This window comes from Astatotilapia calliptera, chromosome 12 (assembly GCF_964374335.1).
Source record: "Astatotilapia calliptera chromosome 12, fAstCal68.1, whole genome shotgun sequence".
Lineage (NCBI taxonomy): Eukaryota > Metazoa > Chordata > Actinopteri > Cichliformes > Cichlidae > Astatotilapia > Astatotilapia calliptera.
Window position 1 is genome coordinate 17719876 of NC_137433.1, and position 14962 is coordinate 17734837.

At 38.8% G+C, this 14962-nt stretch overlaps 1 protein-coding gene across 3 annotated transcripts in view; it reads left to right on the forward strand.

Annotated features, from left to right (window-relative positions):
* The window catches only part of kiaa0825 (KIAA0825 ortholog), a 116860-nt gene extending 102502 nt beyond the window's left edge, over window positions 1-14358 (forward strand). For all 3 annotated transcript variants that reach the window (XM_080309074.1, XM_026188785.2, XM_026188786.2), the window contains one exon: window positions 13438-14358. In XM_080309074.1, the coding sequence (XP_080165200.1) occupies window positions 13438-13627 (190 nt within the window). In that variant the 3' untranslated portion in view covers window positions 13628-14358. The remainder of the gene's footprint in view (window positions 1-13437) is intronic.
* Window positions 14359-14962: the final 604 nt, after the last annotated feature.

A 14962-nucleotide genomic window follows, 5' to 3' on the forward strand; every position in this document is an offset into this window, starting at 1 on the left:
TTTTAAATCAGTAATAGCTGGAGCTTGTACTTGTTTTCATAACTGGCGGATGGTGTTTCAGATGTTTCCTTTGTTTGCTTTTTTAAATTACTGCTTTATTTGTTATACTTAGTTGAAAGATAAATATGCTTATGAATCAAAATCCACTGATTATAAGGATTACATCTGTTTTCTGATCGAGAGTGCTGCTGGACAATCACTGTACCACCACCCTCAGCAGCTGCAGCTATGTAATGCACAATGCTCATTGAATGCAAATGTATGAATGTATGGTGAAATGTGTACTCTCGCACTAACTTCTTAACTTTATTTACTGCCTGTCTGGTATTTTTACTTGTCTCTTGTTTGACTCTATATTAATATTGCCCTAAATAACATTATCTAATGTTAGCTAATGTTATCTTTGATCAAAACATTCATAACAAAAACAAGTATAACTGCAAGTAGCAATTTGGGGTCCAAGCAGTTAATTCACCATAATAACTCGCTGGGATCATGTTTGCACTGATAGGAAACACATAGTTTTTGGTTATTACTTCGAATGTAAGTGGTTAATAATATATTGGTCAACCTTAGAAAGTGCTGCTGAGTCCGTATGCTGTTGCCAGAAAAACAGGAAGTTGCAATATGATTTCCCTTGCTAACCAGGTCTTTAAAAAGATAAAATTGATAAAAATCCAACATGGCAGTTGTGTGAATTATATAGTCAGTGGGCCGACATGAAAAGCTTGCATTGGAAAAGCCCATGTTACCAGACATGAGAATTATTTGTTTAAGACAAACAAATCATCAGCCAAGACACATTTTATACTCTCTAGCTGTCAAAGACACAACATTTTGTTCCAAATGAAGTCATAGTACTAACTTGGCTTGTGAACCCATTGACAAATATAAGTAAAATGCACAGTAAACAAATAAAAAATTGTGCATGTTGCTGAAAATTACTACAAATTGGCTTGAAAGGTTCTGACCCACTGCCCTAATAGCCTTAATCTAACAAAGAGCCTCATATAAGAATATTTCAGAAATAGGTAAATCCTTTTTTTTTTTTTCAAAAGTAGCATACAACAAATGATTCTTAGGGTCAGTTGTGTTCACAATCAGTTTTATTTTGAAAGGGAAATCTGGACATTCACTGGACAGTTATCTTTTATCAATTGGGCTCAATTGGACCTTGCATAGACTTTGTTATAAGGGGCTGGCAAGGTTCAAGGTCTGATCTGACTGATTCAAACATTTGTGTTTTCATCCACAGGGCTCAGTGCTGCAGAGCGCATGTGAATACGGCTTAAATTGTGGGGAACATTGCTGGAGACAGAACTTTTATCTGCATTTATGACAAAAGAGAAACAGCAGCTGATGTTGTTAACATATGGTGTTATTGAAGGCCACTTTCATAAAGTAACATGCATATCAGTGCCTTTCCACCTCCCTTTATGACACTTACTGTGGCACTGATGTGCTTAGTGTTTTTTTTTTTAGTGCACATTAGATCTTTAAATAACATTGGACTGTGTAATACGTGTCAATAACATAAACTTCTAAATATGATACAGGAAAAGGGTTTTTTAAAAAGTACTAATCAACATGTCATGCTTGTGTTCTACCTTTTTTGTTGGATGTGTGCCTTCAACCAGATCATGAGCGATGATGTTACCCTGCTCTTTTCATAGAATTTGACAATGTTTGTATTTTGTTTGTAAGAAAAGCAACACTGCCAGAGGGCTGTGTGTATGTATGCTCTCCTGAGCTGACAATAGACCTTTACAGCATCAAATCCCTACAAGGTGAGGAACAACTTAAAAACGTCTTTATCTCTTTCACACTGCTGTTGGCAGCAAGAAAGAGAAAGAAAAAACCGAGAGAGGGAGCATTATAATTTTATTATAAGGATAGACGGGGTAAAATAGAGCACATGCGATAAGGATCTGGAGATTAGGATGGAACCGAACAATAAATTATGCAAAGTGTTTGAAAAACATACAGCTGTAATTAAGTGGCATTTGATTTTAAATGAGGTGACAGCGAGGATTTATTTATCTCTTTAACCCCCTAAAACTGCCATTAGCATGGTGGAAAATGAACTGTTTGAAATGGTAAGAGAACAAGGCCCTGATCTGATAGACAATGGCAGAGCACCCCCAGCCAAAGACTAATACGTACACACACACACACACACACACACACACACACACACACACACACACACACACACACACACACCATAGGAAAGTGAGATCAGTGTTTGCCTGGACTAATCGGTTCATTGCAGGCCCAGTGAAACCACAGGAGTCCATATCTAATAATGTCATTATGAATGCAGCCTGGATACCTGTATTTACAGTATGGCCTTTAGTGAGAATTTACACCTACACCTAATTTCCCCACACTTAAAAGCAAAGGTATCATATTTGCTGACACAAGGACGTGGGATGATTTATTTTGTGCTTTTTCAGTTGTTTCTCAGAATAACCTGTTCCCTGGTAAAAATTCACTAAATCTTACACTTAGACTGTTTATACAGTCAAAAAAAGGAAAGTACACTTTTACTACTTAAAATTAAGATTAAAATTAAGAGTGTAAGTAGCAGATAAGTGTTGGTGCACTTGATTAATTGATCATCAATAAGTGTGACCACTTCTATAAAAGCAGAGGTTTTGGCAGTTTGCAGGTATGTGCTAACACAATGGCATATTCTTCCCAGGAATGGATGTCCCAGGAAATTTCCCAGTAAAGGTCAGACCTTGTAGTGCCCAGAGAAATTGCAAAAAAAACCAAACCCCAAGCACTACTTATCAGACATACATCTAAGGTCATGACAGTGCACATAGAAAAAAAAAACTGAACAAGTGTGGCAAGTTTGGAAGCCTCTTCTCTCTAAAAAGAACATGGCAGCACAGTTTAGCTTTGCAAAGGTGCATCTAAACAAACCAAAAGACTTCTGGGACAACATGCTTTGGACAGACGAGACCAGAGTGGAGATGTTTGATGGAGAATATCAGCACAAATACCTCATATCAACTGTCATGCGAGGTGACGGAGGGGTGATGAGTTTGTTTGCAGCCAAAGAACCTGGGCATCTTATAAGCATAGGGCTGACCATGAACTCCTCTGTATATTAGCATATTTCAGAATCAGTGTGATTCAGCTTGGCTGAAACTTGGTTGTGCAACAGCAACAATGAACCCAAGAAAGAGCACCAGAAAATCTACAACAGAATGGGTATAAAAAAAAAGCTGCAATGGTCCAGTTAAAGTCCAGACCTAAACCGGATTGAAAGGTAGCAGAAGCTTAAGAGTGTTGCGCATAAATGGATGCCTCCAAACTTGAATGAACTGAAGCAACATTGTAAACAGAACCGGGCCAAAATTCCTCCACAACAGTGTGAGAGACTGATAAAGTCATACAAAAAACAACTACTGCATAGAGTCCTGTGAAAAGGTTCTTTTTCACATTAAGCAGAGGGTGGCTCCTGCTGTTTCAAAAAGAAGCTCAATTATGGAAGTCTACATTATCTATGATCTCAGTGGTTTCACTAGTTTATGTCTTACTGATTTTATAAATGATCGTCCCTATTTAATCAAAAGACGATAAACCTATTTTTAAAGTCTACTTTAGGGTGTTACAATATGAGTATGCGATGACTTCTGGTCTCTGGTCACATCCACCCTTCACTCATCTTGTCTAGTTTCAAAACACAAAGACATTTTTATTTAACCTTCATTTATACAGGTAGTCCCATTGAGACGCAATGACTCCATGAAATATTGATCTCTCTATATAGAAATGATATATCATTGCATGAAAAAAAATAAATGTGAAGTAACACTGACGGGTTTTGGTGTTCTTCAGTACATTTTTAAAAGGCTCAGTTAGAGGCTCGACTATGAATAGGTAACATTTTTAGGTACCTTTGTTATATTGTATCTCCTTTATTATCCTTGAAGTTGTACTTGATTCTAATGTGCTTCCAGAAACTTTTGTTTTATTCCAGTGTTTCTTCCTTTTGTGTGACTCGGTGTCTCACCATTAAATCACTTATACTAACAACTCAACAGCTATGACACAGTCTTTCAACAGTAGAATATGCTGAAATGTGCAATTCACATATGGCTGTAAAAATTATGTATGTATGTATGTATTGCTGGGTTTGAACAGAAGTTTTGCCACATCAGTGTTTGAGAACGAGGCCTTTATATGTAAGCAAGCTGCAGTTTCACAACCCTCAACGCTCCTTTGTAGATTTTGCAGTTCATATATGCAAAAGTGACAGCGTATTGAATAAGTAATATAGTGTTTCCTGGTAACACACTGGGGTGAAAAAACAACAGACAACATTTTCTTTTCTTTCCTCTGTAGACTGTTCAGTGGGGGCTTCAGTGTGACTGAATGCTTGATTTCTGTGTTTGTGCCTGCGTGTGAAGAGGGTAAAAACTACTGACTTTTTATCTGAATCATCTTCTGTTCATTAATTTATGGGTCATATTTTATGCATTTGGTGATGAGGCTTAACGGAGCAGACCCAAATCCAGACTCGTGACACTGAAGCAGATTGCGTGCTTTGATAATTACTCTTGAACGGAATCAAAGAGTGTGCAGATTTTGTTGTGACAGAGAAGTTTGGACTGGAGCACCAAAGGTTTAAGTGGACTGTAGAGAAAGACTGATGGTGCCAGTAAGAGTGGTGTGTTTGTTGTGGTGGGCTGCATGGCAAGGCAGAGAATGGAGGACATTGTGATTCTTTGTATGCAACAGGTGCACTAAGACTGAAACGAATGAACTTGTTACATGATTTTCCAGGGGAATAGACACTGAATGTAACTATTAAGAACTTTAAAAGACAATAATCATGGAAAGCAGCTAAGAGGAGTCTGGAGCTGACATCTGCACAGGCATGTGCTAGAACTTTTGCATGGTGTTTTACCATTATCGTAATCCACATTTTCTTTTTGGATTTCTTTTTGACTGTTGTTGTTGTCACATTAGTTAAGTGTGCATTGATTTGTGTGTGCTGTGTGTTATCAAATGCCTATCTTTGTCTATCATCCTTCTACTTGTCATTTTTTTTAATCTCCCTGATCATGTTTACATCATGTCTCGCTTTGCCTCATTAAAGCAGACACATTTTTGATCCAAGAGACACATTGACACCATGGAGCTGTTAACAGGTACCTGCATATCTGTCACGCTGAATGGATGCCTCACTGACCTACCATATGACTTTGTCTCCCTTTGTTTCGGCAGTGACATGCAAGAGGATAGGATGTGGCCATGAGGTGTATGAGGCAGATATGCATAGGCTGTCTTTAATCCATTTACTCACAACTCTTAACAATGTGAAATTACGATCAAGTAAAAAGGGAGCGCTGTATTTGGAGTCAGTTTTCAGTTCATCGTTGAAATAATACCCCATGTGGTGGGAAGTTTGTGAAGCTGTGTCAGAAAGTCAGACACATGACATCGGCGAAAGGAGCCCAGGTGGTTGGCTTCCCTAATGAAGGGCCTTGCTGTAATGATTTACTGTGGCAAGTATGAGAGGTCACACACACACACACACACACACACACACACACACACACACACACACACACAAAGGCATATACACATGCTCACACTTCTCAGTGTTACAACTTCCTCTGGGGTGCTGTTTAAGTGAAAGGTGCCAGCCTGCTCAGCCAAGCTCCTAACAAGAGCCAAACAGTTGGGAGACTAAGGAGGAAGAAAAGGAGTTAGAGGCAAGGTACTGTTAAAAAAAGGAAAAGGTGTGGGTCAGAATGGAAGATAAGAGGAGCAAAGAGCTGTCAACCTTCTGGGACACATGCAGAGCTCAGTGTCTGTGTGAAGCAGTCAGCTAGTGGTTGCACTGACCAGCAGACACTTGTGTAGACTTGGCTGGTGCTTGCTTATTTGCTGTTGTCCTTGCTGTATATAATAATGCATTTGCAAGGAGCAAGAATTCTAACTTGGACATCACTCCGCAGAGCACAAACAAGGTCCCTCACCTTTTGTCTCCTGGAGCAAAATAGATCTTACCCACAGAGGCACAGTGAGCCTGTTTGAGGAAGGTACCAAACTGTACATTTAGACTAGCACTCACAGTCACAGTGTGGTGGACAAGCAGCCTAATGATGTCTGAAATACCAGAACAACTGCTATGATATGCTGTGATAATTGCTACCATCCTGTCCGCAGTACAAATAACTGTGGAATCGGTAGGCAAACACATTAATATGGAAATGTCTACATTAATTTGGAGCATGGTCTAAATTATTCAGTAATTAAGCCACTGCAAATTTACTCAAACTTTCCCCTGGATAACTGGAGAGAACAGAGCTTGAAACTGCCATGCAGTGGGGATTTGAAATATGTGGTCACATGATGTATAGTCTTATTTCTCCAAATAATAAAGTGCTGTCTTGCAGGAACACAAAATAGGCCATTAAACACACACGCGGTGATGTATACACAACCCAAACCATAAGAATTATTTTACTAAACAAATATCGTTGGTCATTACTATACATTGTTCTTATAGCAAATACAGACGCCTCTGCCGCCACAATAATCGCCACCAGCACTGCACGTTTGAACTAAGTAACTTTCCTGTAATAGACACTTTTTTTTACAACTCAGCAGCACGCAAAAGCAGTTTAAAAAACATTTTCTTAATCATTGAACTGATATTGGGGAAATATGGAGGCCGCTCTGTTCAATCTGTTCGTTGAGTGTGAAACTGGAGCAGTTAGTTCAGTCTAACACAAACACCGAACACAGTAGGCAGTAGCTACCCTGAGTTTGTGCAAAGATAACAAAATCTGCCTGGAAGCAGCTCGAAAACTCATTAATAATCATTTCATATCTAATTTGTTTAACACAGAACTTAGATTTAAAAATAGAAAATTGTTGGGAAGATTTGTGTGGCTCGTCCCCCGAGGGCGAGTGAGATTCACCCCGAGTTCTTTCGGGCTCTGGAAGTTTTAAGGCTGATCTGGTTGATACGGCTTTGCTTTTTACAAATGGTCCTGTTACCTTCATCAACTTCAAGCTCACTTTAGGTTTCCAGGTGAATCTGAAGAGGTGGGGATGAGAATTAGCACCTCCCAATCTTAGGCTGTGGTTCTCAACAAAGTTTGATTGCCAACTCTAGGTTGGGGAATAGTGGCTTCCTCAAGTGGCAGAGTTCAAGTAACTTGTAGATACAAGTGAAAGATATGAGCTCTGGAAAGCTGTTTGGGTTGAACTCTAGAGATAGGGTCGCCCAGGTCATTTTGGAGAGGTATTATGTCTCTTGACTGTGTAAAAACACATCAAGGTCTCAGCAGAAGAAGTGGAGGAGATGGTTAGTGAAGGAGATCTGCGCAACCATGGATGGATGGATGCATGTATGCAAGCAGAACTCGTCAGAAAATATCATAAAATAAAAGTACTTGATCTCTTCTGCTCTATATTTAGAAACTTCAATTTGAGAAAAATACTTTTTTATGCTGATCTTATTTGTGTTTTGATTTGGAGCTGTAGACGATCGTGTGTTTGAAATGTCATATATGTGTGTTCCTGTATGTGTGTATCCATGCCCTTGAGTCTGGGTGTGTGTCTGTGCTTGTCATCTTGTGTGTGGATGAGGGCCTTCACAGATTTGCCCAAAGCCCTGTTGTCTGTGACCATCAAATGCAAGGTGTGTAGAGGGTGAAAGACACGGTTTGACATGCCGTGACTGTGTTTGAACTACATGTTCATATAGTCATACACGTATAAACACACACATTTAAAAATGTAAAAAAGTCTAAACATTAAAAAAAAAGAAAGTTATTCAAATTTGAGTCATTCTCTCTTTTACTTTTAAATGTCTGAACTCAAAATTGTCCTCACAAGGCTAGAAAGTACACTAACTAAATTAAGTTGAGTTTTGAGTTAGATGAGATTTACAGGCCATCTTCCAAAGTATTATAATGTAAAGACTGTTTATATTTTTGGTCTGTATTATGTAGAGCGTCTGAAAAGTACAGTCTGCTATTTCGTGTTTACTTGGAAATGGATTCGTTTTGATATTTTTATTCTTTGGTATTTTTGTCCTTGTTGCATTAGTGAGCATCTTGTAGCTTTTGAATGGACATCACTTTGTATTGAGATGGATCTCAGGTAGGGTCTAATACTGAGTGGCATCACCGCACCATGCGGACATACTGTAGATCTGACACTAAGTTGATCTGACAATAGAATGGATCAGTGTAGTGGCTAGTAAGTCAGATGGTAGAGCATAATCCTTTCTGTCAAGTCTCTGTCTCGTCAATATTCAAATGCCGCCAGCTGTCCAATGGCTGTCAGTTACAATCTCCCTCTGGCTTATGGCCTAGCTAAGGCACATATCTAAATTGAATTGGATGTTTGCTTCTCAATGGAAATCGAGTCAAAGAAACGACCCCCCTGGCCTGTATTGTGAACTTGCCAGTTACACCCGCTGATCTAGTTTTCTTATGTACAACGTCCATTACCAACTACTAACATGTCTTTGTTGTTATACCTCTATGGCCTTGCTCTTAGTTTCCATACAGTGGCTGTTTGTCTTCTCTCAGGTTGTGTGTCCAGGAACAGTTTCATTGAATGTGATCTAAGGGAATAAAACACTCTAACACTTCTTGTCACCCCTTAGAAGTACTCTGTGTTCTCTTCCATAATGATGTGTTCCCATCCACTCTACTTCCCAAACACTGTCTTTGGAGCTACAAAAATGAAACCAGGTTCAAGAGAATAACATGAGATGACATGGACTTTACTTGGCTGCACTGGATCCAAATAAGTCGCACACTCTGTTGTATACATCCTTATGTGCTGTACATTTCATCCACTGACCTCACCTCTACCCCTAACCTTTGAAAACCTCGCCTTAAGTTCTGACATCAACAAGAAGTAGCAACTTAAATTTCGAAATCCTGTTCTGGTCAGGTAGATAGAAAGGTTCATCCATCTTTGCTGACTTCAGCTTACACTTGGCAGACGATTCACTCGCAGCTGCCTGGGAGCTTGATTTTTAGTTCTTTCTCAGGTTTTGAAACATCATTATTTCTAATTTTTCAAGAGACATTAGGTGAAGCTGAATCTTTTGTTGTGACTGCCAGAGTGTAGCTCATAACCTGACTACAAAGATCCAAAGAGAAGATATAACAGGTCAGCAGGATATTACAAGGATGGTACAAGTTTTCTGAAATGTTATGTTTACATATGCAAATCAGGTATTATCTATCTAACTTTGCACTCTGTCTGTTTTTTTAGAATAGAAATTAGAATATTAGATGAAAGTAGATTCAAAAGTCTTTTTCTGTTTTGTGGCTACATTAAAGGTTTTTACAGAGAGGATTTTGGATGTCTGTTTTTATCACTCCAGCATGCCAACAGCCAAAAAAAAGTCATTTTTTGCCATGTTTTTCACAATTAAACAATTCTATTAATGAGGCTTTGAATAATGTAGAAATAAACCCCTCAGAATACAGAAATAAATAAAAATAAAGAAACTGATATTTGTAAATTCTACTGGTTGTAGGGATTTGGGGTTCAGACGATGAGAGATTATAAAAAAAAAAAAAGTATTTTTTTGACAAATAAAATTCACAAGTAACTAAAACAACAAACTAGATATTAGCATTAAAATGTGTAAGTTGGTTACTTACATTAAGAAATTTTTTTGGTATTGCAAATTTTCATATTTGTTATGCTTAAATGTACAAATTGGTTCTCGTCTCGATAAAGATGCTCTAATTTCTATAAATTTATAAAATAATTACCTAAATGAGTCCTAAATTCTGCATAGTTTCTTTCCACCAGTCTGCACGAAACCAAAATCTCAACATTAACCAAGGCTTCAAAACAGAACGAAAAAATAAAAGTGGTGTTTGCCTCTGATTTCTTCCCTAAAATGAATGCAGAGTTCACAAGAATAAAAATAAAAGAGGGAGAGAAATGAAGGACATTAACCATAGCCTCTCTCCCCATGTCTTTGTGTCTCTCTCTTGTTCAGTGCCTCTCTTCCTACTTCTGACACATGTCGCCCTGGCATGCATGGAAAGGCCTGACCTTTGGAAAGTTTAGCACTTTAAATATTTAGGCTTGGGTTATGATGGATCCTCCAGGCCCTGCAGCAATGTGCAAAGCCTCTGATTAGGGCTGCTGTCAGAGTCATTTAGCTGAGTGTCTGGCTCTCGGTGGCGCTCTCTGTTTGACAGGCAAGCCTTTTAAACAAACAGAGGTCCCAGTGGCAAAGCAGACAGGGCACCCTGTGCAGCACAAACACCCAACGCTCTGAGAGAAACCACTCAGCCCGCTGACAGCTGCAAAAGAAACCACTGCCCACTGTCTGTTGTGATCTTTAAGGCACGCTGTCTTTTTGCTCACTCACTTTCTTTCAAATAGTCTGTACTTGTAGCCCTGCCTCTATTATCCTGTTGCTGATCATTTCTTCTTCCTTGCTTTTTTCCCCTCCGCTCTTTCCTCCACAGCGATATTTTTTTCCTGACAGTTTACATCTGTTTTTTGTTATCCGCTCTAGAAGGCAGAGCCTTGCTGGAGTCGAACATCAAAGTTTCATCTGCGTTATGTTTTGAGTAAGATTTATTAAGTTGATCGCCTGATGATCTCTGGGAAAGGCTTATGCTCTTAATTTGTTGAACATCACTACTCATTATCAGCTGAAATTTAGAATAGATGCTTTCTGTCTTGTGCCTGCATCATCCCATGATTAGGACAGCTTACATCGATGTTCACATTGAAATATATCTGAGCCAGCCTTTTCATCTCACTCTGAGACAATCTCCCGTGGCATCAATCCTGTAAATATATGAGTCTTAATATGTGTGTCCTATTCTGTATTCAGAGGAAGAGCCAAGTCAGCAGCTCCAGTATTAATACATGAGAAATGAGCAGAGCCCATAAGAATTAAAGGGTAAGACTCCCCTTATTAAGATGTAAATTCCGGGGGAAAACTTGCCGAAATGAGGATACAGAGAAGTTACTGTCAACTTTAGCCTACTTATGCATTTCTAAGAGGAATTGTTGTGTTGTAGTTGAAATTAGATACACACAGCAAAGCACCTTGTGCGTTTTTTTTCACTCATTTTCAGCACAAGATCAACCCGCCTCAACTAATATCCAACCAATACTTTATGGAACAATTTACACTTTTGGCAACATTATCTAGTGACAGTTTACATGGCAACTAACACGGTAATGCCGTGCGTGTGTGTTTATGTGCATGCGGGTGTACGTGTGTTTTTCTTTCTTTTTTTTTATACCTCTCTCTACCTCTGCTTCTCTCTCATTTCAAATTTGCACTTAACACCTTGCTGGGGAAAGGCTTCTCATTCATCAACAGTGTTTGTCCCAGTGACAAGCAGGGCGCCTCCTGCATATCAATATCAGCTAAGACAATGCTGAGCCTGTAACCTTCAGCTAAATGTCATTCTGCTTAATCCTATTTGAAAATTAAACATTGAAAAACCTTTAGCGTACCTTCCTGTCTTCCTTCCTCCCTCGCTCCCTCCTTTATTGGCTGCCATTCCTCCAGCTTTCCGTTTCCCCCCTCTCACTCCCGTGCTGCTTTTGTTTTGCACACTATGTGACATTTGCATTGTTTTGTTTGTGCGTTTGTATCTTATGAACGTTATTCGGTGGAGCTGATTTTAATTTGATGTCAGCGAAAAAAGAAAAAAAAATGCAGGGATAACTTACCCATTTGTTCTGTTTTCATATACGTTCCACTAGCCCTGCGAAGGCTGCAAAGAGAGATTGAGGGAAAAATTACATGGGAACAGAGGAATCCGTGACCAAAGTTGTACATGGAGGGACTACGCCGCTGTTGAGCGGAAATGTTTCTGCCAAAGCATATTTGCATAAACAGATCGTCTCCTTACAGACGGTAAATATTACGCTGACAGCGGCTGCAGCGTCTGAATTGTCCAGTCTGTACAACAGAGTCTGAAGCTTCATCATAGTGCACCCAGAGACTCATCTTTTGCTATCTATGTAATGAACATAGTATGTTTTACCCCCTCTTCTTCTTCACACGCATGCGCAGAGCACAGCTTTATATAGCATATGATATAGTTCACGTTTGATGATATCGTGAGAAATCGAAAAGACGGGAAGGATGAAAGGAGACTCTGAGATTGCAATGAAAATGCAATCATTTGCAGTTAGACAGATATTCTTGTTTGGATGGAGTGTGATGCGGCAGCTCAAAGGCAGCCCTTCAGCCAGCTCTCCATATGGATTTGATTGACCACAGTCACTCGTCAAGGGATTCAATTGAAATACTGCGAGTGAATTACAAAGTGACTGCCCTTGATGTCTTCATATTGAAGCGCTCCACTCTGTAGCTTGAAGAATGCAATGAGGAGACATACTGTATAAGCAATAAAACAAAATCGAGAATAAACATGATACATCAAATAATCTCTCCCGCTAAAAATTAGTCACCCAAACAAGGAAGGTTTGGCAGATGTAATGCTAGCGCTTAGCCACAGTAAGAATCCAACTGACAGAAAGGGAATATATATGTATACTTGAGTATTTCTTACAGTGTCCTCTGAGTTTTCATTCTCTTTGTGTGGATACCCAAGAGTGTATGTTTACACGAGTGCAAAAGTGTATGTCTAACAGCGTGTCACAGTAGCAGAAAGTGCCGTGATACAGACCCACACAGCATGAAAAAAGAATGAGAAGAAGGCTCCCATGTGAGAAGCTAAAGCATGAAAGTGTGGTTTGTAGATCCTCGGTGGTGTGCAGCATGCACGCGAAATCAGCCGATTTGCAGCCATTGTCCAGACTTGCATAAAAATAAACAATTCAACAAACACTTGTTGAAAAGATGCTGAAGATGACTTTGTCAGATGTCTACACAAAGGTTGTTTTGCTTGAAATATACAAAAGGCACACTTTTATATCTAAATTTAGTTCAAGGGTGAAACTTTTAACACCACTGGAAACTCCATAGACGACCAACAGATTTGAAGCCATCAGACCTCATTCAGCAAAGTGAAACGATTCTCATGGAAAGCAATATTTGCATGCAGATATATGTAAATCATGTAAACATTTTTACAAATATAAGAAGAAAAAATCTAAACTTTAGCATTTCAAGCAAGCTTAACATCAGCTTAACATTTGTATCTCTAAATTGCTCAGTAGGTAAACCTAAATCGATCAATTGTTTATATTGGGTTGAATTCAAGCCTTTGTTACAGCCCCAAAACACCTCTCATTTTTCAATTTAGGCTCAAAAGGGTGTTTAGTTTTGTTTTTTAAAGGCCATCATCAGTCAGCCAGGTTGAGCTCAGAAAACAGTGTTCATGGTCCTCGGAGAGCACATTCAGCAGGTTTTAATGTTTGTTTGTTTTAACTTTGACAAGTATTAAAATGGCTGATGTTGTGCGCTTTGGTGCTCTTCAGGTGGGAGATGCAGGAGGGTGCACAGCTGGAAGATGGAGAGAAAGCGATGGTGGAGGAACTTGAGAAAGCTTTTTTGGGTTGCTGCTGCACCCCAGGACCACAGAACCCCCCTGAAGCTGATGAGACACCCGGAAAGCAGGCCCAGGGGAAAACACAACCATCTGCATCTGATGAAGGTTCTACCCCGTAACAGCCCACGCCGATGGATTTTTATTATTGTTTTTTTTTTTTTTTTTTATCACGTTGTAAAATATTTTTCTTGTAATATGCACTTGGAGCTCTCAAGGTATTACAGTGTGTATATATGTGGGGATGTGTGTTTGCACATTTGTAGGTGTAATTGGGTTTGCACATGTACTGAATTCTGCAAATTTGCATATGTGTGTGCATGAGAAAATGAGAGAGAGAGAGGGCAAGAAACAAAAAAGTGTGTGAGAGATGGTGCCTCCCTCTTTATACACATACCTCAGACAAACTCTCTGTGCTTTTCTGTGCTGCATCAGATGCATTTCATCTTTTTAGAGCACGCCGACAGAAATCAGTTCTGGGGAAATGGAGAGCCTGGATTTGTTTGCCTGGGACAAGATGGGACTGTGTGATCATTGTAGGTAGTTGAAGATTTTTTTTTTCCTTCCTTTTTTTTGAGACAGTGAGTGTAAAGACACTGATGTCAGCATACTTTCTCCTGGTTCCTGAAAGAAAACATCAATTTATTATGGTTGGGAAGCGAGATGAAGTATGTTTTGATAACAATGTGTCTTCCAAATCTGTCTGTCTATGAAATATCTGTCAGTATTTTCCCCATAAACTGCGTAACACAATTGTTCACTGTTTTTTTCCCATATATGTCCATATTTTGTTACTTATGAGATGGAGACTGATTTTTTTAGAATTAAAAATGAAAACAAAGGCATAATCCTACCTCACCTGTGAATATTCTCCTTCTTTACATACAACCTGTATATAATATGTGATCTCTTTGAATCAGTGATTTATAATCTTTGTGATTATGATATTAGTATTATGTTTTGGAGTACATATGTGTCCCCAATTATACCTGATGTTCAAAAAAAGAGATTTATCAACTCAAATTCTGTTCTTTTTATCTATAAGAGTGCAATTTCAGCTCACAAAGACTGCTACACACCCCAGTGTCTTTGAAACAGGAGGAAACCATTTCCTGTTGCAAAAAAACATGTTTCTTTTTACCCTTAACTAGATTATTGATGCAAATGTAGCAGGGTTACAATCATCAAACCACTTAGAGAATACAAAAGACAACAAAATCTTCAGCAATTTATTTCTGCTTTTGTCACACACAAAAAAGGGCTAAACAAGAAGAAAACAACATTCTTCTTTCCTTTTTTTTTTAATTTACTGTATTTAATGCACCAACAAAACAGTTTTATTATTGTTTTGCAGAAAAAATAATATATATTTAGCTAGCCAAATACATATTTTTTTTTGATAACTGCTTTCTGCTCTCTGTTTTTCGAGCGCCTGTTCACTTATTAAATATGTATTT